The sequence below is a fragment of the Thamnophis elegans genome, chromosome 5 (assembly GCF_009769535.1).
Source record: "Thamnophis elegans isolate rThaEle1 chromosome 5, rThaEle1.pri, whole genome shotgun sequence".
NCBI lineage: Eukaryota > Metazoa > Chordata > Lepidosauria > Squamata > Colubridae > Thamnophis > Thamnophis elegans.
In genome coordinates this window covers 94,098,111-94,121,768 of record NC_045545.1, presented here as the reverse complement: position 1 = coordinate 94,121,768, position 23,658 = coordinate 94,098,111, and the positions used below count along the sequence as shown (strand labels likewise).

Sequence of the window (23,658 nt, the reverse complement as noted above, 5' to 3'; positions counted from 1 at the left end):
AGAAGCGTTGTGAGAGTTGTGTTGGAGAACACACAAACCAGCATACACAGACACTGCAGTTTAAATAGGCTTCTACTTTCGTGGAAATAGAGGTATCAGAGTCTATCAAACAGTCCAAGTCATACATGGATAAGACAGTCAGTCATCAACGTCTTTCAGTTAAGGGATAATCCAAGTAACATAGTCCAGTAGCATATAAACAGTCTGGTACTCAAAGTTTGCTAGCAGTTGCAAAACTTACAATAGCTCACGGCACTTTCTAACAGCCAGCTTCCAAAACACTCAGATCGGCCCAGCGTCTAACAAACAGAGAGCTAACAGTCATTCTGGCTCCCTCTTATGGCCGATTGAGGAAACAGCAACCAATCACATTTTACAGTATGATTTAAAGAAACAGGTATAGCATCGTTACATGATTTATATATTGCCAACCCAACAGTTAGATTATATTCCTAACAGCTTCCATGTTTTAAGCCCTTCTTGTGAATCCTACTCAGGAGTTCTCTACCCTTCGATCAAAAGGTGCTTTTTTTCAAGAGGCAACTGGGCTTTCCGGTTTTTCTTTGAAGACGTGTCGCTTCTCATCAAAGAAGCCTCTTCAGCTCTGAAGTGGTTGTTTTGTTTCTCCAATGTACAGATCTGCACGTGGCTCACTACATTGTACTGCATGTACCACATTGCTCAGTTGGCGTTCAGGTGTTTTATCCTTGGGATGGACAAGCTTCTGCCTTAGTTAGTCTTGGCTTTGAAGTGTGCATGTATGTCTCTCTCAACAGAGGGGATGGGATATGACATCATCTCTCCCCAGTCTACAACACAGTCCTTTCAATCAGTTCCAAGAAGGGCTCCACACCCATTTGTACCCCTCAGGTGACCCTGAGGGCACAGATAAACCTCCAAGTGGACTCAACGTCTCTCTAAAAAGGATGCAAATGACCAGTTGTCTGCAAGGAGTATAAATCCTTCCGTTTCCCATCATCCAGTCAGAGCTGAAGAAGCTTCTTGGATGAGAAGGAAAACATCTTCCCCACAAAAAAACAGGAAGTCCAGTTGCCTCTTGAAAAAAGCACCTTTAGGACAACCATGACCAGGGGTGGGCTTCAAAAATTTTAGTAAGGGCTTCTCTGCCTGGTTGCTGGGAGGGTGTAGCCATGGTGGGCATGGCCTAGTCGGCCTCCTGCACCACGGTGGAGGGGTGGGGGTGTTTTTGCTCTCCCCGGGCTCTGGGGGCTTTTCTCGAGCCTCTAGGAGGGCAAAAAAGGCATCCCCAGGTTCCGGATCTTCCCGAACTTCCGGTAGGTCCGTTTTTCAATACAATACAATAGCAGAGTTGGAAGGGACCTTGGAGGTCTTCTAGTCCAACCCCCTGCCTAGGCAGGAAACCCTATACTGTTTCAGACAAATGGCTATCCAGCATCTTCTTAGAGACTTCCAGTGTTGGGGCATTCACAACTTCTGGAGGCAACTTCTGTTCCACTGATTCATTGTTCTCACTGTCAGGAAATTCCTCCTCAGTTCTAAGTTGCTTCACTCCTTGATTAGTTTCCACCCATTGCTTCTTGTCCTGCCCTCAGGTGCCTTGGAGAACAGCTTGACTCCCTCTTCTTTGTGGCAGCCCCTGAGCTATTGGAAGACTGCTATCATGTCTCCCCTAGTCCTTCTTTTCATTAAACTAGACATACCCAGTTCCTGCAACCATTCTTCCTATGTTTTAGCCTCCAGTCCCCTAATCCTCTTTGTTGCTCTTCTCTGCACTCCTTCTAGAGTCTCCACACCTTTTCTACATCGTGGCGACCAAAACTGAATGCAGTATTCCAAGTGTGGCCTTACCAAGGGATTATAAAGTGGTATTAACACTTCACGTGATCTTGATTCTATTCCTCTGTTGATGCAGCCTAGAACTGTGTTGGCTTTTTTGGCAGCTGCAAAAAAGCCGACACCCTCTCCAAGCCAACACTCTCCCTTTTGCCCTCCCCGAGCATCCAAAACGGGCTGTGTGGGGACTCCTGGGAGGCGCAGGGTTGGGTTGGCAGGGCGAGTGGGATTTGGGGGTTCTCTGAACTGCACAGAATCTTAGCTAGAGGTTATCCTGAACCGCTGCAAACCCCCAGTAGCCCCTCCCCCTGATACCTGGATGACTGAGAATCTCCCTAGATATAGTGCTGTGGTTGGTTTTGCAAAGTTTCCTCTACTCCCTCCGGAATATTTTCTTGGGTTTGCTTTTTTTGCAGTCGGAGCCCGCCGGATGTTCCTTCGCCTCCTCGGAAGTCGACGAACAAGAAGTCCCAGAAGAAAACTTTGAAGAAAGAAAATATCCCGGGGAAATCACCTTAACCAACTTCAAGCTGAAGTTCCTTTCCAAGGAAATCAAGAAAGAGTTACTCACGTGAGTCTACCCGCTTGGCTAAGCAGTCGTGCCATAAACAAAAATCCGAGAGGGGATAAGTTCCCTTTATATTTTTTTTTAAACTTTATTTCCAAACGTAAAATACAAAAAAAAAAAAAAGAGAGAGAGAAAGACGAAAGGCCAAAAAGAGAACAAAAGTGTAAAAAAGAGTTAAAGAAAAAGAAAGACCAAAAAGGCAACAACACAAAAACCGGAAAAACGTGCATAAAAACAGAATAACAACAATACAGGTAGTCCTCGACTTACGTCCATAATTGAGCCCAAAATTTATGTGGCTAAGCGAGAGGCTTCTCAAGTGGGTTTTGTCCCATTTTACGACCTTTCTTGCCGCTGTTGTTAAGTGAATCGCTGCAGTCGTTAAATTAGTAACCTGGTTGTAAACTCAACTTGGCTTCCCCTTTCACTTTGCTTGTCAGAACGTCGCAAAAGGGGATGACGACGTGACCCTGGGACACTGTAACGGTCATAAATACGAGTCAGTTGCCAAGCATCTGAATTTCAATCGTGTGACCATGGGGATGCTGCGACGATTGTTAAGTGTGAAAAACGGTTATAAACCGTTATAAAACGGTCACTGTTTTCGGTGCCGTTGTAACTCGAAACGTTCACTAAACGAACTGTTGTAAGTCAAGGACTATCTGTACTAGTGGTGGGATTCAAATAATTTAACAACTGGTTCTCTGCCCTAATGACCAGCTGGGTAGGTGGGGCTCGGTGGTCATGTGACTGGGTGGGCATGGCCAACTCAGCGTCACTCAAGTCGATGGGCGCTTCGTCTTAGCTGTGACAATGTAATAAGGGTTAACCAGAGAGGCAGTTTCTCTAAGCAGGGCAACAAAGATTAGGCTAGAAACAACACCAGAATGTTTCCTTCCTGCCTTCCTTACAGGATTAGCCCTGTAAAGTGGGAAAAAACAAAAGGAAATTTTTTCCAGCAACCGGTTCTCTGAACTGCTTAGAAAGTTACCAACCGGTTCTCCCGAATAGGTGTGAACTGGCTGAATCCCACCACTAATCTGTACACATAATTGTATGTCTCTGGTTGAATACAGATAAATACATTTCAACAGAAATAGTTTCCCCCCACCATTGCAAAATATATGAACTTCTAGATCTCTATTGAATTACTGTATTTTTTGGAGTTTAAGACACACTTCTCCCCCCCTAAAAGAGGGTGAAAATCTGGGTGAGTCTTATACACCGAATGTAGTTCCACCCCCTGCCAGCCCCCACCCTTTGGTCTTTGCCTCCCAGCAGTTTGCCTCCTTGCAGCAAACAGCCTGTTTCAGCTTCAGCTTCAGCACAGCTTGATTAGCACAAGCAGCTGATTGTCAGTTGGATCGGCCTCCCAACCATCAGCTGTTTCAAGCTGCAGGGATTGCCATTGCCTGTTGTTGCCTCTGCGCGCCCCATTTTCGGCCTCCGTGCACCCCATTTTCCACCCATTCTGATCCCCGCCACCCGGAACGGCTGGAAAATGGGTGCACAGAGGCCAAAAATGGGTCATGCGGAGGCTGAAAATGGGCACACATAGGCGGTAATAGGCCCTGCAGCCTGGAACAGCTGATCGTGGGGAGGCCAATCCAACCAACAATCAGCTGCCTTTGCTAATCAGGCTGTGCTGAAATTGAAACTGAAACATGCTGTTTGCTGCAAGGATGCTAATTGCTGGGAGGCAGAGGCAGATTTTTTTTTCTTGTGCTAATCAGGCTAAACTGAAACGGAAACGGGCTGTTTGCTGTTTGCTGCCAGGAGGCAAATTGCTGGGAGGCAGAGGCAGGTTTTTTTTCTTGTTTTCCTCCCCAAAATCTGGGTGCGTCTTATACTTCAGAGTGTTTTATATTCCGAAAAATACAGTACTATATAGCATTAAAAAATATTTCAAATATGAACATCTATTCTCAGTCAACCAATTTGACCTACCATCTCTCTGCTGTGGTATAAAGCAGTTAACAGGCGATCCCAAAACAAAGCTACATTTCAACAGTCATTGTTCTGTTATTGCATTCAACTAAGAGAAGGTCCACAAACAGCTTCTAATCTACCATAAACCTGTTGCAATAGACCCACACACACCCCACACCCTCCATCTTTCTCTAGCTTGCTTTCATTTGGATTCCTGGGTTTAGCAAGGGGTGGACTCCACCCAAGAGATCCTATCTACCATCGGCTTCTTTGATGCAATTCTGTGAAAGAAGATAGAACTTTGCTGGATGAACATGGGAAGCCATCTTTAAGACCCTTAAAGTTCAAAATTCATGTTAGAAAGTATGAAAGAGAAGGGGACGTTTGGAAGCAACTTCCAGAGGAGGTAGTGGGCCAATGACTTAATAATAATAATAATAACAATAACAACAATAATAACAACAACAACAACAATAACAAAATAATAAATATATGTATCAAAAATGCCTAGCATTGCTGGTGTTCCCTAGTTGGGTAATGAAATGTCTTCAAGAAAACAACCAGGTTCAGAGAGCATCAAGGACCCCAGAGTCCTCATCTTCCTCCTCCTCCTTCTCCACCACCACCACAACCACCACCACCTCCTCCTCCTCTCCACAAACCCCACTCTCTTCTAGATTGATGATGTTGCCTAGTTGGGTAATGAAATGTCTGCAAGAGAACAACTCAGCTCAGAGAGCATCAAGGACCCCAGAGTCCTCATCTTCCTCCTCCTCCTCCACCACCAACACAACCACCACCACCTCCACCTCCACCTCCTCTCCACAAACCCCACTCCCTTCTAGATTGATGATGTTGCCTAGTTGGGTAATGAAATGTCTGCAAGAGAACAACTCAGCTCAGAGAGCATCAAGGGCCCCACAGTCCTCATCTTCCTCCTCCTCCACCACCACAACAACCACCACCTCCTCCTCCTCTCCACAAACCCCACTCCTTTCTAGATTGATGATGTTGCCTAGTTGGGTAATGAAATGTCTGCAAGAGAACAACTCAGCTCAGAGAGCATCAAGGGCCCCACAGTCCTTATCTTCCTCCTCCTCCACCACCGCAACCACCACCACTACCACCTCCTCCTTCTCTCCACGAACCCCACTCCCTTCTAGATTGACGATGTTGCCTAGTTGGGTAATGAAACATCTTGCATTTGCAACAAAACAACCCAGCACCGAGGACCCTTCCCCCTTATATTAAAAAGCAAACAAAAAGAAACTCGGACAGATTTCCATGAATTGCTAATCCCCCTTTTTTTTCTGCCATCAGTTTTCTCAGGAATTTTTGCATTAAAAATCCCACCCAAGATTCATTCATATTTCATACAGGAAGGATTTTATTTAACCCAAAATCTGTTGATATGAAGAGCCATTCCATATGGTCTCTCGAAGCTTTGCTACGATTTGAGAATGGGCAGGGCTTGGGGGGGGGGGAAGAATGGAGGAACCAAACCCGCCCGCCCCCAATCTGAACGTCTGTTTGAAGCGGTGATCAATGCATTTTATTTACATTCGTGCCGGAATGTTCGGGGATGCTGTGGGAGCAGAGAACAACTTTTGCTAAACAGATTGCTTCGCTTCCTTTATTTGCACACTGTCACACAACATTCCCTGAAAAGCTACCCTTTCCGAAATGCCCCCCATCTTCTTCGTAACATCCTTGGCGAGGGAAATTTCTCCTTGCCCTGCCATGGTAGAAGGTTGTTGGCGGGGGGCGGTGTAAAAAATTGTGAGACAGAAGGATGAACCAGCATCTGTGGCTGTCAGATTCCCAAGGGTTGCTGAGTCTTTGAAATTCATATTGGGAGGTGTAGTTCTTTTTCCAAATGGAAAAGGGGAGGGGTATGTTTGTGTCGTGCAACGGATGTGATGTGTCTATTGGAATAAATACACAACAAATGGCAAGGTAAAAATCATCAGCAGATTCCTTTGTTTTAACTCCTAGGAATGTTGAAAAGGGGAGAAAAAAAGGATAAGTGTTTATATTTACAGGAAAGCTTTGATCGGCAGTGTTTCCCTGTGGTTGTGTATTCTCTTAAAAACCAATCTTTTTTTCTTTGAAATCTACTTCGACTCATCTGGCCTCTCAAACTTCTAATATTCTAGGAAACTAAGTTAATTGTTTAGTGGATTTAGCTGCTGAGCTACAATATTAAAGAAGATGGCACGATTTTCACGATTTTCAAATTAAAAAGTTGACCAGCCTGAGAGAAACTAATGCTACAAGACTCGAGCTTTTCAAATCTTTTGGGAACATTTATTTGGTTTAAAGAAGATGTCTAGTTGCTTAACTGGTGATCTTATAGCCAGATCTGATAGCAGAAGAGCTAAAAAAATATATGACAGGTTGAGAATCCAGTGGTTGAGTTTGTATAACATTGTCTGTGACAAACAGGCTCAGTGGCTAAGACACTGAGCTTGTCAATCAGAGAGGTCGGCAGTTCAGCGGTTTGAATCCCTAGTGCCGCGTAATGGAGTGAGCTCCCATTACTTGTCCCAGCTTCTGCCAACCTAGCAGTTCAAAAGCATGTAAAAAATGCAAGTAGAAAAATAGGGACCACCTTTGATGGGAAGGGAACAGCATTCTGTGCGCCTTCTGCTTTTAGTCATGCCGGCCACATGACCACGGAGACGTCTTCGGACAGCGCTGGCTCTTTGGCTTTGAAACGGAGATGAGCACCGCCACCTAGAATTGGGAACGACTAGCACATTTGTGTGAGGGGAACCTTTACCTATGACAAACAAATAGACTATAGTTTAATGAGAATGTATGGTTCATGCAACATGGTAAAACATAGAATCATAGAACTGGAAGGGACCTTAGCAATAGCAGTAGCAGTTAGACTTATATACCGCTTCATAGGGCTTTCAGTCCACTCTAAGCGGTTTACAGAGTCAGCATATTGCCCCCAACAACAATCCGGGTCCTCATTTTACCCACCTCGGAAGGATGGAAGGCTGAGTCAACCCTGAGCCGGTGAGATTTGAACCGCCGAACTGCAGAACTGCAGTCAGCTGAAGTAGCCTGCAGTACTGCACCCTAACCACTGCACCACCTTGGCTCTTTTCAAAAAAGAGACCTTGGAGGTCTTCTTCTAGTGCAACCTCCTGTCCAAGGCAGGAATCCTTATACCATCCCAGACAATCTTTTCTTGAAGACCATTAGTGATGGGAGCATTCACAACTTCTGAAGGCAAGTTGATCCACTGATGAATGGTTCTCATTGTCAGTAAATTCCTCCTTACTTCTAGGTCGGTTATCCCCTTGATTAGTTTCCATCCATTGCTTCTTATCTTGCCTTCAGGTGTTTGGGTGAATAAGTCAACCCCCCTCCTCCCTGTGACAGCCCTTCCAGAATAGGAAGATGCAATCATGTCACAAACACCCCCTAAGACTTCTGTCCCTTAGGCTAAACATACCTAGGTGCCTTCATTGCATGGTTTAGCCTCCAGGTCTCTTATCATCTTTGTTGGTCTTGCCATCTCTAGATTTCTGAGTTAGAACAGGGGGGGTCAAAGTCGATTTCATTGAGGGCTGTATCAGGGTTGTGTTTGACCTCGGGGGGGGGAGTGGATGTGGCGAGAGTGGGCATGGCCAGCTTGACATCACTCGAGTCAGGGGTCGCCTATGGCGTCCCAAGCACTCTGCCAACAAAAGCAGGCTCCCAAGCTCTGTTTTAGGCTGTGACGGCCTCCTGCAGCCTCTGCCAGTGAAAATGGAACTCGCAAGGGCTGTGCATTGCCCCTCCGAACCATGTTTTTTGCTGGCAGAGGGTTGCAGGGGGCCATCACAGCTGAAAATGGAGCTTGGGAGCCCGTTTTCGCTGGCAGAGCGCTTGGGCCACCATAGGATCCCACCCCCGACACAAGTGACGTCATGCTGTCCATGCTCGCCCTCGCCATGCCCACCCCACCAGGTCAAACATAAACCTGATGTGGCCTTCAATGCAAACAAGTTTGACAGCTCTAGTTTCTAAGAACTTCATCTGGTTAGTAGGTCTTGTGACGTAGAGATCATGTCATTTGAGGGTCCCAATAGGTCAGGGTCTTGTGATGGGTCAGATGTGGGTGTGCGAAGTGATGGGGAGGTTACATCAGTCTTTTAGGAGGTGAAGTGCTGGGGTGGGGGGCTTAATCTATATATATCTATAACTATATATCTAATCTATATATCTATATCTATCTATCTATCTATCTATTTATCTATCTATTTATCTATCTATTTATCTATCTATATATTTATCTATCTATCTATCTATCTATCTATCTATCTATCTATCTATCTATCTATCTATCTATCTATCTATCTATCTATCTATCTATCTATCTATCTATCTATATGCCAAATACCACTCACACATCATCACAAAATCTCCAGAACCATAAAGCCTACAAACTTGAAATTTGGCACATATGTTCCTGTTAGCTTCTAGGTGCTCACTAAGAAAGGATTTTTCAAAATGACCATCAGATCATTAGTATTTCTTATATTATTATTAACATGCTCTGATGCTAGGGAGTTCGACATTCTACTCCCCCTGCCCACCTGAAAAGAACTCTGTTCAAACTGCCACTTGGGCATGTCTGCAGGCTGGGAATTTAGACATTCTACTCCCCCTCCCCACCTGAAAAACGCTCTGATGCTAAGGAGTTAGACTGAGGGAGAGAAGGGGATAAGATAGGAGAGGCTTCTGTGGGGCAAGCCTGAGGGTGAGAAGGGGATAGGAGAGAATCAAAGGGTCCAGCCTGAGGAAAAGAAGGGGAGAAGAGACATCGTTCGTAATTACTCATTAATTTTCAACCTGTGTCGATTTATTAAGCCCGATCACATAGTTCCATAGCAGAGCATGGATATCCAGCTAGTAAGAACGTAGTATTGCTCCTCACTAGATGCCAAATGTAGCTTTAGAATGCTACTCAGCACCCTAAAGAAGGTAATTAGTCACCTAAAACCCCCTAAATCTCTTTGATAATGCCCCCTTCCCCGAATTTCTATGACACAGAGAGAAAGAGAGAGAGAAAGAGAGAGAGAGATTATCTTCTCCTTTTTTTTCTATTTTTAGATTTATTTTTTTCACATATGCACAAATCTTGCTGGTTTCTTTATATTTTTTGGCCACTCACGTTTTCTTTTCCTCATAATTATTTTCGTTCAGTTGCCCTACCCCAGGCTGTGATGGCAGTGGACACATCACGGGAAATTATGCTTCTCACCGCAGGTTAGTCGACCTTACCTACCCTTACTCTTTTCGGATTGTGACCGTCTCTTTTTTTTAAAAAAAAAAAATCTTTTCTTATTTTTTATTTTATTTTTAAATGATAAGTGTGGATTCTTTGGTTCTATTCCAGGGATGGGCAACTATAGCAATTTTAATGACCGGTGGACTTCAACTCCCAGAATTCCTGAGCCAGCCATTCATTCATGGCTGGCTCAGGAATTCTGGGAGTTGAAGTCCACCGGTGATGAAAGTTGTTCTAATTGCTCGCCCTTCTTCTATTCCCTCTTCCCCTTGCTTTGATCTTCCCAACTTTTTTTTTTTTTTTTAGCTTACCCAAATATTCCATCTCTTCTTTTTCAGCCTTTCTGGTTGTCCTCTTGCTGACAAGAGTCTCAGAAACCTCATGGCTGCCCACTCTGCTGACCTCAAGTATGTTTGCGCTCAACTCTTTGTTTCTTCCCCCCCCCCTATTCCTCTCGCTTCTTATTCTTTTGGCTTGCAATTTCCCTTGAAAGTCGAAATCTGCCTGGGAGCTGACTTTCGATATACCCCATTCACAACACGTTACAGGAAGTCCTCGATTTGCAACCATCCGTTTAGCAACCAGAGTTGCAACAGCAGTGCAAAAAAAAATGGGGGGGGGGTCATGTGATAAAAATTCAGACGCTTGGCAACTGACTCCTATTTATGACGGTTGCAGTGTCCCGGGGGTCATGGAATCCCCTTTTTGCGACCTTCCAATGGGCAAAATCAATGGGGAAGAAAGATTCGCTCAGCTGCAGCGAGTCACTTAGCGGCTGTGGCAAGAAAGGTCGTAAAAACGGGGCAACGCTCACTTAATAGCTGCCTCACTTAGCCACGGAAACTTTGCACTCCGTTGTGGTCGTAAGTCGAAGGCTACCTGTATTGGATTGGGAAGGGGGACACAGGCGTTGGGTGACAGTAGGAAAAAGTGCTCTGAAATTTTTAAACATTCACACTGATTTATCTATATATGTCTATATTTGAATCTCAGGCAGATTTTGATGGACCATCCCTGACTTATGCAACCCTATTTTCCCAAAAAAAACTCTTAATGATTTTCTACTTAAATAATGCAATGTCAGCAGTCATTCTTCTGTCTAATAGCACTGGTTTTGTTAGCAGAGTTGATAATTTATTGGACCACAAACTATCATCATCATCATCACCTTTTAATGACCCCGTAATTCCTTGCGGAATGGAGTCTGGGCAACTGGATGGAGTTGAGCTTTTACTGGCTGGATGCCCTTCCCTGTCGCCAATGCGGAGTTTTGTTCAGCAGACATATTCTCATGGGGCCCAGAGAGAGAAATATCTGCCTCTACCTAGGATCAAACTCACAGCCTTCTGATTGTGAGGCGAGAGCTCCACCTCTAGGCCACCGCACCGCTCTTATGGACCACAGACCATGAAGACAGCAAAATGCCTGGCCTACAACAGAAAAAAAAAGGTCCAAAGTTTTTCAAACAACAATCTAGCTCGTTTCTCCCTCTGTGAGACTCGGAAATTTCCATCAGTTCTTTCTCCCGATGATGGCATCGTTTTCCTCCTTCAATTAAAACTGGATTAATTAAGCCTTCCCTATGTATTACTATTCTGACCTAGGCTTCCTAATACAGTAAAAAGTCCCCCAAACTCTCTTTTTATTTCAAAGGCTGTGAATTATGTTCATTCACAAGCCCATAATGAGTCCCAAGTAGTCTGTAAGGAGTCCAACAGTAGTCTGCCAAAGTCTTTCAGGATAAGGCTGAAAAGCATCCGCCTTTATCTTCCTTAACATGAAGCAAAGAGTCAAAACGGAGCTTCAGAACGTAAATGACCAGCATGAACAAAGTTGCTCCCTGCAAAGGCTCACATGCCTTTGCTCTTCCTTTATGTCCAATGGGAGGGGTGAATCACCTCCAAGCCTTACTCCCGAGTTGTCCCTTTTGTCTTAACTGTTCTTGCCTTCTGGCAGCTCTGCGCATGTGCACACTGGGAACAGGCTCCCCCTGTTCCTCTGCCTTGCTGATGTCTGGCTCTGGAGGCAGCACATAACTCCCAGATGGCCCTCGTCCCCCCTCTGCCTCCAACACAGAGCCCTCATCCGAGCCTTCCCCAGACTCCAGGACTGGGCCATGTTCCTCCCCAACCTCCTCACAGGCTGCATTCAGAGTTACTACAAGTAATTCTCAACTTAGGATGAAAATTGAAGTCGGAATTACGTTCGTAAGTCAGGGCAGTCATTAAGCGAGTCAATGCATGACTTCAACTGATTTTACAATCCTTTTTGCTGTGGTTCTCAAGTAAATATCACAATCATTAAATGCACTTCACCGTCATTAAGAGAATACTGTGATTGTTAAGCGAGCCCATTATATCTGTAGGGGAATTAGAGGGGAAAAAATACAATTTGTTCATTTTTGAAGCATGAATGTAAAAAGTCTCACTCACCCAGCATCAAGCATTAGGGGATTCTTCTACCAATTTGTTTTCCATGCTCAATCAAATGGTTGCTTCACATAAACAATCTTTTTTTTAAATTAAAAAAAATTATTTTTCTCAAAGGCTGTCAGCTGACAGATAATATCCATTTTTACAATCAAGGAACAGACAAATAATCAAATAGCAAACAACAGCCTAATCAAGGAACCACTAGTATCTCTCTATATAAAATTGGCTGTATGTGTATGTTCCAGCATAACTCTGGAATGCCTCAAGCAACTTCAACCAAACCTGGTACACAGATGATTTATTCTCTGGAAACAAATACGTTGCGGGGGTAAGGCATTCCTAACACCACTCATGGTGTGTGTTCTGTTAAGATGCACCCTGTTGTGCCTTTAAATGGCTTCTACTGTATTGCCGTAAAATGGCTTCTACTATATATCGCAATGGAGTTGCCATGGTAACAGTTTCAGAGTACTCCACAAGGGGGCTCCCTCTGGTAAGGGGGGAAAATCCAACATTAAAAATAATTTTTGGTCTGGACATTTTCCACCTATAAATAAATACCTGGAAAATGCCGGGTTATCAGCTAGTAATATATATAAAAAGGGCAAACTCCACTCTCTTCTAGCACTGATGATGTTATCTAGTTGGATAACTGGACTTCTTGTTGGTTTGAAACATTTCGTTGCTTATCCAAGTAGCTTCCTCAGTCCACAGGTAATCCTCGACTTACAACCCCTCCTTTGGCAACTGTTAAAAGTTACAACGGTGCTGAAAAAAGTGACTTACAACTGTTTTTCACACTTACAACCTCCAGAGCATCTCTATGGTCACACATAGGTCATATGAAATGGTATAGTGTCTCCTGCTTGAGCAGGGGGTTGGACTAGAAGACCGCCAAGGTCCCTTCCAGCTCTGTTTTGATTGATTGATGGATCCAAATTGGGATGCTTGGCAATTGGCTCATATTTATGACGGCTGCAGTGTCCCAGGGTCATGTGATCCCCTTTTAGCGACTTTCTGACAAGCAAAGTCAAAGGTTCACCTAACGACCGTGTGACTAACTTAACAACTGCAGTGATTCACTTAACAACCGTGGCACGAAAGGTCCAAAAAACAGGGCAAAACTCACTTAATGACTGTCTTGCTTAGCGACATAAATGTTGGGCTCAATTGTGGTCATGAGTTGAGGACTACCTGTATTATCCAGCTACTTGGGTACACAGCAAAAGACTTCAAACCAAGAAGAAAAGAAATCCAGTTGGCCATAACTCAACTTCCAGATATCGCTGTCAACTAGTTGTGTCATGAAGAAAACAAGCGAGCTTAGAGAGCACGAAGGACATCACAAATTGAATGTTGTGCATAGACAGGATTTTTGATCAACTCACGTTGTGTCATACAGCACAAACATTTTCCAAGATTGATTCATTCCTGCACCAAAGATTGGTTAACCAAGCTGAGTGATAGAATAGAATAGAATAGAATAGAATAGAATAGAATAGAATAGAATAGAATAGAATACAATAACAGAGTTGGAAGGGACCTTAGAAGTCTTCTAGTGCAACCCCCTGCCATTTACAACTGTTGCAGTAATCAAAATTTGGATGCTTGGAAATGGACTCATATTTATGACGGTTGCAATGTCACCAGTTATGTGATCCCCTTTTTGCGAACTTCTGACAAGCAAAGTCAATGAGGAAGCCAGGTTCACTTAACAACCGAGTTACTAACATAACAACCTTGGTGATTCACGTAATAACTGTAAGAATAGATGTCGTGAAATGAGGCAAAATTCATTTAACAAATGTTTTGCTTAGCAACAGAAATTTTGGGCTCGATTCTGGTTGAAATGGAATGGACTAGACTAGAAATAGAGTTGGAAGAGACCTTGGAGGTCTTCTAGTCCAACCCCCTGCCTAGGCAGGAAATTCTATAACATTCCAGACAAATGGATATCCAGCATCATCTTAAAGACTTCCAGTGTTGGGGCATTCACAACTTCTGGAGGCAATTTCTGTTCCACTGATTAATTGTTCTAACTGTCAGGAAATTTCTCCTCATTTCTAAGTTGCTTCTCTCCTTGATTAGTTTCCACCCATTGCTTCTTGTCCTGCCCTCAGGTGCCCTGGAGAATAGTTTGACTCCCTCTTCTTTGTGGCAACCCCCGAGATATTGGAAGACTGCTATCATGTCTCCCCTGGTGCTTCTTTTCATTAAACTAGACATACCCAGTTCCAGCAACCGTTTTTCGTATGTTTTAGCCTCCAGTCCCCTAATTATATATATATGATATAAAAGGTTGCATATCCTTTGGATTGCCCTAATCAAGATCTTCCTTCAACAGTTCATTTAGTGACTGTTGGATGTTACAATGCCACTAAAAAAAGTGACTTGTGGCCATTTTTTACACTTAACAACCATCCAAACTTACCATCTGCTCAATAACTACAGATACAGATTAACAGAGTTGGAAAGGACCTTGCAGGTCATCTAGTCCAACCCACCTCCGCCCAAACAGACCATTCACACCATTTTTGACAGATGGCAGTTCAGTCCCTTCTTGAAAGCTTCCAGTGAAGCGTTGCAATGGTCAGGGGATTGGAATTCAGACACTTGGCAACTGGCTCGTATTTATGATGGTTGCAGTGTCCCTGGGTCACATGATCCTCTTTTGCCACCTTCCGACTAGGCAAGTCAACCAGCCAGATTGACTTAACCACCGGGTGTCCCTGTTAACAAGTGCAGCGATTCGCTTAACAAACGTGTGGCAAGGAACTGGGTATGTCTCGTTTAATGAAAAGAAGGACAAGGGGAGAAATGATAGCAGTCTTCCAATATGCCTTGGTAATGTTCTAGGCTGCATCAACAGAGGGATAGAATCAAGATCACAAGAAGTGTTAATACCACTTTATAAGGCCTTGGTAAGGCCACACTTGGAATACTGCATTCAGTTTTGGTCGCCATAATTTTAAAAAAAGTTGTGGAGACCCTAGAAAGAGTGCAGAGAAGAGCAACAAAGAGGATTAGGGGACTGGAGACTAAAACATACGAAGAACGTTTGCAGGAACTGGGTATGTCTCGTTTAATGAAAAGAAGGACTAGGGGAGACATGATAGCAGTCTTCCAATATCTCAGGGGTTGCCACAAAGAAGAGGGAGTCAAACTATTCTCCAAGGCACCCAAAGGCAATGGGTGGAAACTAATCAAGGAGAGAAGCAACTTAGAACTAAGGAGAAATTTCCTGACAGTTAGAACAATTAATCAGTGGAACAACTTGCCTCCAGAAGTTGTGAATGCTTCAACACTGGAAGTCTTTAAGAAGATGTTGGATAGCCATTTGTCTGGAACGGTATAGGGTTTCCTGCCTGGGCAGGGGGTTGGACTAGAAGACCTCCAAGGTCCCTTCAAACTCTGCTATTGTATTGTATTGAAGGTTGTAAAATGGGGCAATACTCACTTTAACAAATGGCTCAGAAATTTTGGCCTCAATCGTGCCCGTAAGTCGAGGATTACCTATATCTTGATCCTGAAGCTGCCGGGTATCTTAATAAGGTGCTAATTACACTAGCAAAGTTGTGAATTATTGTTATGAGGAGTTCCCAGAGAATTATTTTTCAAGATTTGCAATGCCAAAGGAAGTGGGATTTAGTTCCTCCACTTATGGAGAACATCAAGTTGTTGTGTGGAAAATATAATTACCATCAGGACGCCTGTCCGTTTTAATCTTACACCGTCCTGTTTGATTCTGCATGAGCTTTTGCAACACTTGTGAAGTGGCAACTTTTTTTTATTACACTTCCAGAGAATAAATTTCCACATTGTTAGCACAATGCATTATCCTTTGCATCCCTGTGCAATTTTTTTTAAAGAGTCTTGACTTACAACAATTCATTTAGTGACCATTCGTAGTTACAACTGCATTGAAAAAAGTGACTTATGACCATTTGTCACACTCACAAGCATTGCAGCATCCTAATGCTTCAAAATTCAGACATTTGGCAACTGCTTTACATTTATGACAGTTGCAGCGTCCCCTTATATGACCTTCTGACAAGCAAAGTCAATGGGGAAGCCAGATTCACTTAACGCCATGTGACTAACTTAACAACTGCAGCGATTTGCTTAACAACACCGGCACGAAAAGTCGTTTAAAAAGGGGAGAAAACTCACTTAACAAATGTCTCAGAAATTTTGGGGTCAATTGTGGTCGTAAGTCAAGGACTACCTCTATTAATCCATTTAGAAGTCATAAAAATTCCTCCTCCCCCATGCCAGAAAAAGGAAATTATCTCCAGCCCATTCATGTCTTTCAAAGCACAGATTTATCTGCATTTTTTTCTGATTTTTTTTTAAAATTATAACATATAATGGGAAATTGAGGTGGATAGTTTATTATAGATAGTCCTCAATTTACAACCACAATTGGGAGCAGGATTTGTGTGGTTATGCAAGCCGTGCCCAATTTTATGACTTGTTTGCCACGTTTGTTAAACGAAACCCTCCAGTCGATGAATGAATCGCAAGGTCATTAAGCAAATCTGGTTTCCACCATTGACTTTGCTTGCTGGAAGCTGGCTGGGAAGGTCTTAAATAGCCATGGCAACAGCACTTTGACTTATATACCGCTTTATAGTGCTTCACAGCCCTCTCTAAGCTGTTTACAGAATCAGCATCTTGCCCCCAACAATCTGGGTCCTCATTTTACCCACCTCGGAAGGAATGGAAGGCTGAGTCAACCTTGAGCCTGGTGAGATTTGAACTGCCAAATTGCAGGCAACTGGCAGTCAACAGAAGTAGCCTGCAGTACTGCACTCTAACCACTGTGCCTCCATGGCTCATGTGAGCCCAGGACACTGCAACCATTTTAAAAACATGTTGGTTATCAAATGTCCAGATTTTGACGATGTGACTGTGGGATCTGTGATGGTGATAAAAGTGCAAGATCAGTCGTAAGTCACCAATTTCAGTATCTTTGTATCTTTCAACAGTCACTAAACGAATGGTTGTAAGTTGAGGACTACCAGTATCTAAAAAAATATACCACATATAATCGTGCAGATAAACTGACCCTCCAAATTTCAAGCAAAATATCATGAAAAGCGCACCACTGACCCTCAAAAATTTAAGCATAGCGACAGCAAAACTGAAAACTGTTGCATCATCATTTATAAAACTGCACAATTTGAAGGTTGTGACAGGCTTTTCAAAATCAGAGCTCGGGTTCGCAAGACAAGCCAAACCCAATTTTGGAAGCGAACGTTTTCGATTTATCCACAAGGATAGATGATAAACAAAAAAGAAACTTTTGGAGCTCTGAAATACTCAAAAATCTTCATGACCGACATGACGCCATTCCTTTGTTTTACTTAAAAGCCCCTGGGGTTTAATCTATGACAAATGATTTATTTATTTTGCTTCTTTTTATTAATTATTAAATTTATTTTGCAGTCCATTTTGCTGCAAAGTAACTGTGGGCAACTTGTAACATCCTAACAATTTCAGAACAAGCAGCTTTTCCCAATACAGGTAGTCCTCGACATATGACCACAATTGAGCCCAAAATTTGTTAAGTGAGTTTTGGTCCATTTCACGACTTCTCTTGCCACCTTTGTTAAGTGAATCACTGCAGCTGTTAAATTAGAAGCATGGTTGTTAAGTGAATTTGGTTTCCCCATTGACTTGGCTTGTCAGAAGGTCGCAAAAGGGGATCACATGACCCCTGGATCACTGCAGCCGTCATATATGTGAGTCAGTTGTCAAGCATCTGGATGTAAGCCACATGAGCATGGCGATGCAGCAATGGCCATTAAGTGTGAAAAATGGTCATAAGTCATTTTTCAATGCCGTTGTAACTTCGAACGGCCACTAAGTGAACCGTTGTAAGTCGAGAACTGCCTGCACTCATGCCCATTGTTGTACAGATAGTCCTCAACTTACATCGGGTTACTTAGTGACCATTTGAAGTTACGATGGGCCTCCCCTACTTATAGGGCTCACTTCTAGAGTTCCAACACCCCCCCACACCAAGGTCACATGACTGCATGTGGGTTGCTTGGCAACCAGCCCGCATTTACGGCCATTTGTAGCATTCCATAGTCACATGACTACATTTTACAACGCTTTTGTTAAAAATCAACATTTACTTCCAATTTTCTGCCAAAACAGCCTATGGCAAACAACCACCACCGCAAAAAAAGATCGTAAATTCAGATTGGTCACAACGGTGACCCGCTTTATGACTGAACTAACCACTGTAAGGGGCAACCTCATTGCAGTTGTAAGCCGAGGACTCCCTGTAGGTTATGATAAAGGAGAGCTCAGTAGTAAAATCCCATTCAATAGTAGAATTTATAACTGGAGGAATTGGTGGGCTCTCTTTCTTGGATGTCTTCAAGCGCAAACCGGTCTACCAATAATTGGAAATAATATAGAAGTGGTCCTTGTTTAGTGACCACTGGGATTGGCAACACAGTCATTAAGCAAAGTGGTCCCTAAATGAAACAACAGCTGCGCTTCTGATTTGACTTCAGGTTTCCTTTGCTTTACAGACCTGCAAAGATGGTAAGAGTGAGGATTGGTCATAAAGTGATTGGTGTAACTGAATGGTTCCTGTACAAGGCAGTCGCTAAATGAGGACTACCTGTTTGAATTCCTGATTGGTTGGTTTCGCCCCTCTCTTTCAAAGCTAAGCTTCTCTGAATGTGAGAAAATTTGTTTGAATCTTCGTTCCAGAACCATAGGAGACAATATGTCTACAATGACAAATTACCATGATAAGAGAGAAAAAGAGAGAGAATAAAACCCCACAATCCTCAAACTTCTGTGATGAAAAAAAACAGACTCTTTGAAGTTATGGACTAGATTTGCCTTACTCTGGATGTGTAAACTGTAGGAAAGCAGATTTACAATCATGTTTGGCTCAATCTGGAATTTTCTTCATTGAAATTTACCTACAGTGAAAAAAGAAAAGAAAAAAAACAGTTTTCCTATCTCTTGAGATAATGATAATTATTTCTTCTCTTTCTCCCTCTTCTCCTTCTCTTCCTTCTCCTTCCCTCCTTTCCCCATCCTTCCTTCTTTCCTCCCTCCCTACTCGCTTTCCCTTCTATATTCCTTCTCTTCCTCCCTCTTCCTCCTCTTCCTCCCTTTTCTTTTTCTTCCTCCTCTCCCTCTTTCTTCCTTTCTTCCTTCTCTATCCGTCTCCTTCCTTCCTCCTTCCTTCTTCCTCCTCTCAGGTGCCCAACTCCCGGCTGTGATGGGTCCGGTCACATAACAGGAAATTACGCATCACATAGGAGGTAAGTTGAAAATGTGTATACAGAAATGAGGCCGATGGCAGAAAGCGAAGAGGAGAATTAATGTATTTGGGGAACTCATAAACCTAGGCCTGCTTTCAAGAAAGTCAAGACAATAGCTACAATCTCACAATTCATTGCCTGAATTATGGTCTTGGCCGCCATCTTGGTTCTTTTTCCTCCATCCCATCCCACTTATTTATGCATTCATTTAAAACTTTATTTATCCACCTATCTCACTAATCTGACTCTGGGCACAGGTTAAAAAGCACAAGATTTTAAAAAGTATATACTGTATCCCTCTGTTAATGCATCCCAAGACTGTGTTAGCTTTTGCTGCACATTGCTGGCTCCTATTTAAGTGATTAGGACTCCAAGATCCCTTTCGCAGTTACTACTATTCAGCCAGGTATTTATACCTATTCCCTCACTCGTCTGCATAACCATGAACAATAGAGAGCCCTTGGTGCTCTCTGACCTTGGTTATTTTCTTGCTTGCACTGATGATGTTACCTACTTGGGCAGTGAAACATCTGCAAGAAAACAGTCAAGCTCAGAGAGCACCAAATTTTGGTCGCCACGATGTAAAAAAGATGTTGAAACTCTTGAAAGAGGGCAGAGAAGAGCAACACAGATGATTAGGGGACTGGAGGCTAAAACATTTGAAGAACGGTTGCTGGAACTGGGTATGTCCAGTTTAATGAAAAGAAGGACTAGGGGAGACATGATAGCAGTCTTCCAATATCTCAGGGGCTGCCACAAAGAAGAGGGAGTCAAGCTATTCTCCAAGGCACCTGAGGACAGGACAAGAAGCAATGGGTGGAAACTAATCAAGGAGAGAAGCAACCGAGAACTAAGGAGAAATTCCCTGACAGTGAGAACAATTAATCAGTGGAACAACTTGCCTCCAGAAGTTGTGAATGCCCCAACACTGGAGGTTTTTAAGACGAGATTGGATAACCATTTGCCTGAAGGTTTCCTGCCTAAGCAGGGGTTGGACTAGAAGACCTCCAAGGTCCCTTCCAACTCTGTTATTCTATTCTATTTCTGTTCTGTTCTATTCTAATCATTTAGGAGCTCTTCTCTGCACTTTTACTACACACTCATTTTTTTTCCCCCCTTGGCACAATAGACAAATTGCAATATATTCGGAAATGTTAGCAAAAGATGAATCCGCCTTTCATCTCTTGAATCTGATTTTTTTTAAAGCGAAACTTTCCAGAACCAGATTACTTACCTTCTATGCAGCGGCATAAAGATGAAAGGGTCAGATTTTAGCTGACGCAAAATTTCTGTTAATAACACCACTATATTTATGACTCCTATTATCTTTTTCAAACATTAATGAGGGCCTCGGCCGTCTCCCATTTGAACAGCTCCATTAACATCTGCCATCTGCTAGCAAATACCTTCCTAGCCCAGACACTATTAATTGCAAAAGCTGCTCCCGTCAAAGCAAACGGCTGTCTTTTTATTTTCATTTTCTTTTTAATTTTCACCATCGCTTGCCTCCCTTCTGAGGTGTGGAAATGGAAATTATCAGATCAAAGCCCATGTGGGAATATCAAAGGGAAGAATGGTTCTTCTTCAGCGTTAGGATGAAAATGAGATGTTCATTTTCAGGGGGAAATGAAAAATTAATACTTTCATGGGAGCAAAGGTGGATGTAAGGAAGATTTCCCCAACTTGGGGCCCAGCCGATAAATTATTTAGATAGTAGAAATTCCTCTTTCTTTAGTCACATCCATCATAGAATGGAAAGGAATGGAATGGAATGGAATGGAGTGGAATGGAATAGCATAGAATAGAATAGCATAGCATAGCATAGCATAGAATAGAATAGCATAGCATAGAATAGCATAGAATAGCATAGAATAGCATAGAATAGCATAGAATAGCATAGAATAGAATAGAATAGAATAGAATAGCATAGAATAGAATAGCATAGAATAGCATAGAATAGAATAGCATAGAATAGAATAGCATAGAATAGAATAGCATAGCAGAGTTGGAAGGGACCTTGGAGGTCTTCTAGTCCAACCCCATGCTGAGGCAGGAAACACTACATCCGTGATGGTGAACCTATGGCACGCATGCCACGGGTGGCACACAGAGACATTTATCAAGGCACGCCAGCTAACTTCGGCCTTCTTTTGAGACTATTTTTCACCCTCTGAAGGCTTCCTTGAAGCTTCTGAAGCACGAAAAACCAGCCCTACCGGCAAACCAGAAGTTAGGGAACGGATTTCCGGTTTGTCCATAGGGCTGGTTTTTGCCCTCCGGAGCCTTCAGGGAAGCCTCCTGAAGGCTCCAGAGGTCGAAAACCGACCCTAGGGACAGACCGGAAATCACCATTCCCGACTCCAGGTTCCCCTTAGGTCAGTTTTTCGCCCTCTGGAGGCTTCAGGGAAGCTCCTGAAGCCTCCGGGAGAGAGGCGGGGGAGGTTGTTTCGCACGCATAGCATTATGGGTGTGGCCCGCCTGTGCACCACCACCCTGCGCTCCCATGCATTTGGCACGGGAACCAAAAAAAGTTTAGCCATCAATGCCCTACAACATTTCAGTTGGTTATCCAACATCCTCTTAAAAACTTCCAGTGTTGGAGCATTCACAACTTCTGGAGGCAAGTTGTTCCACTGGCTATTTGTTCTAACTGTCAGGAAATTTCTCCTTATTCCTAAATTGCTTCGCTCCTTGATTAGTTTTCAACCATTGCTTCTTGTCCTGCCTTCAAGTGCTTTGGAGAATAGCTGCAAACTCTGAGATATCGGAAGACTGCTATCATGTCTCCCCTGGTCCGTCTTTTCATTAAGCTAGACCTACCCAGTTCCTGCAACCGTTCTTCATATGTTTTAGCCTCCAGTCCGCTAATCCTCTTTGTTGCTCTTTTTTTAAAAAGAAAATGTTTATTTTTAAACAAATAAACACAAACAAACCTAAAACATAAAAACCATCTTTAGTTACATACAGTATGTTGGTTGGTTACAAACCTTTTGTGCATCCTCTCCATAGACCTCACTAACAATTTATATCAAATTGCCTCTTTCTTGCTCTTTGTTGCCCTAATCACTTCAGACAAATGGTTATCCAACATCTTCTTAAAAACTTCCAGTGTTGGGACATTCACAACTTCTGGAGGCAAGTTGTTCCACTGATTAATTGTTCTAACAGTCAGGAAATTTCTCCTTAGTTCTAAGTTGCTTCTCTCCTTGATTAGTTTCCACCCATTCGCCTGGTGATTGTTCCAAAATTATTCCAACAGCTTTCACTTCTAAATTGGGACTAGAATTCACCATCTCCTGGTGATTAGCCCAAAGTCTATCATGCCTAAGGCAGTACTAGAACGCACAATCTCCTGGGGATTGTCTCAAAACCACCTAGCCAGAACCAGTCATAAGTGCAAGGACCAGTTTGAAGTCACTTTAGTGTTGTTTTGACTTGGAATGGTCGCCAAACAAACAGTTGTATGTCGAGGACTATCTGATAAGGTGACTAGCATCAGGGCGGAAAGGAATTTGACAAATGAATTGTGATATCGTTGTTGTTTTCCTTCCTTTTTTAAACAAAAAAAAATATCCTGTAGTTTATCAGGTTGCCCTCGTGCCAAGAAAAGTGGAATGAAAATGCCACCCACGAAGGATGACAAGGAGGATCCTGAACTGATGAAGTAAGTGGGGGGGGGGGGGAGAATATCTGATCCGTTCACAAAAGTTATTTTACTGCATCAACTACCAGGGTGGGAAAACGGCTCCATTCGGTTTATGTGATACCGTACATCATTTTCTTTAATTGAAAACATGCCTGGAGTTACGTAGCAAATTGTCAGCACTGCATAAACGTTAAGCCCAGGGTGTACATTGATTAAATGAATTCCCAGGAAAACCACATCTTTGTTGCTGGCTCACATTTAAGGCATGGGTGGGGAACCATGGCTCTTTTATGACTTGTGGACTTCAGCTCCCAGAATTCCTGAGCCAGCATGACTGGCTCAGGAATTCTGGGAGCTGAAGTCCACAAGTCATAAAATCGCCATGGTTCCCCACCAGTGGTCGGATTCAAATAATTTAACAACCGGTTCTCTGCCCTAATAAAGGGACGCGGTGGGTCAGTAGCTAAGACACTGAGCTTGTCGATCAGAAGGTCGGTTCGAATCCCTAAGTGCCGCGTAACAGAGTGAGCTCCCGTGACTTGTCCCAGCTTCTGCCAACCTAGCAGTTCGAAAGCACATTAAAAAATGCAAGTAGAAAAATAGGAACCACCTTTGGTGGGAAGGGAACAGTATTCCATGCGCCTTCGGCTTTTAGTCTTCGGACAGCGCTGGCTCTTCGG

General features: G+C 43.2%; 1 protein-coding gene across 1 annotated transcript in view; it reads left to right on the top strand.

The window, feature by feature from the left end:
• Positions 1 to 23,658, top strand: part of MYT1 (myelin transcription factor 1) — a 113,044-nt gene that overhangs the window by 62,876 nt on the left and 26,510 nt on the right. Inside the window, exons 14-18 of the mRNA XM_032218623.1 lie at positions 2,232 to 2,386; positions 9,518 to 9,580; positions 9,941 to 10,009; positions 19,270 to 19,332; positions 22,913 to 22,996. Coding sequence (XP_032074514.1) covers positions 2,232 to 2,386; positions 9,518 to 9,580; positions 9,941 to 10,009; positions 19,270 to 19,332; positions 22,913 to 22,996 — 434 coding nt within the window. The remainder of the gene's footprint in view (positions 1 to 2,231; positions 2,387 to 9,517; positions 9,581 to 9,940; positions 10,010 to 19,269; positions 19,333 to 22,912; positions 22,997 to 23,658) is intronic.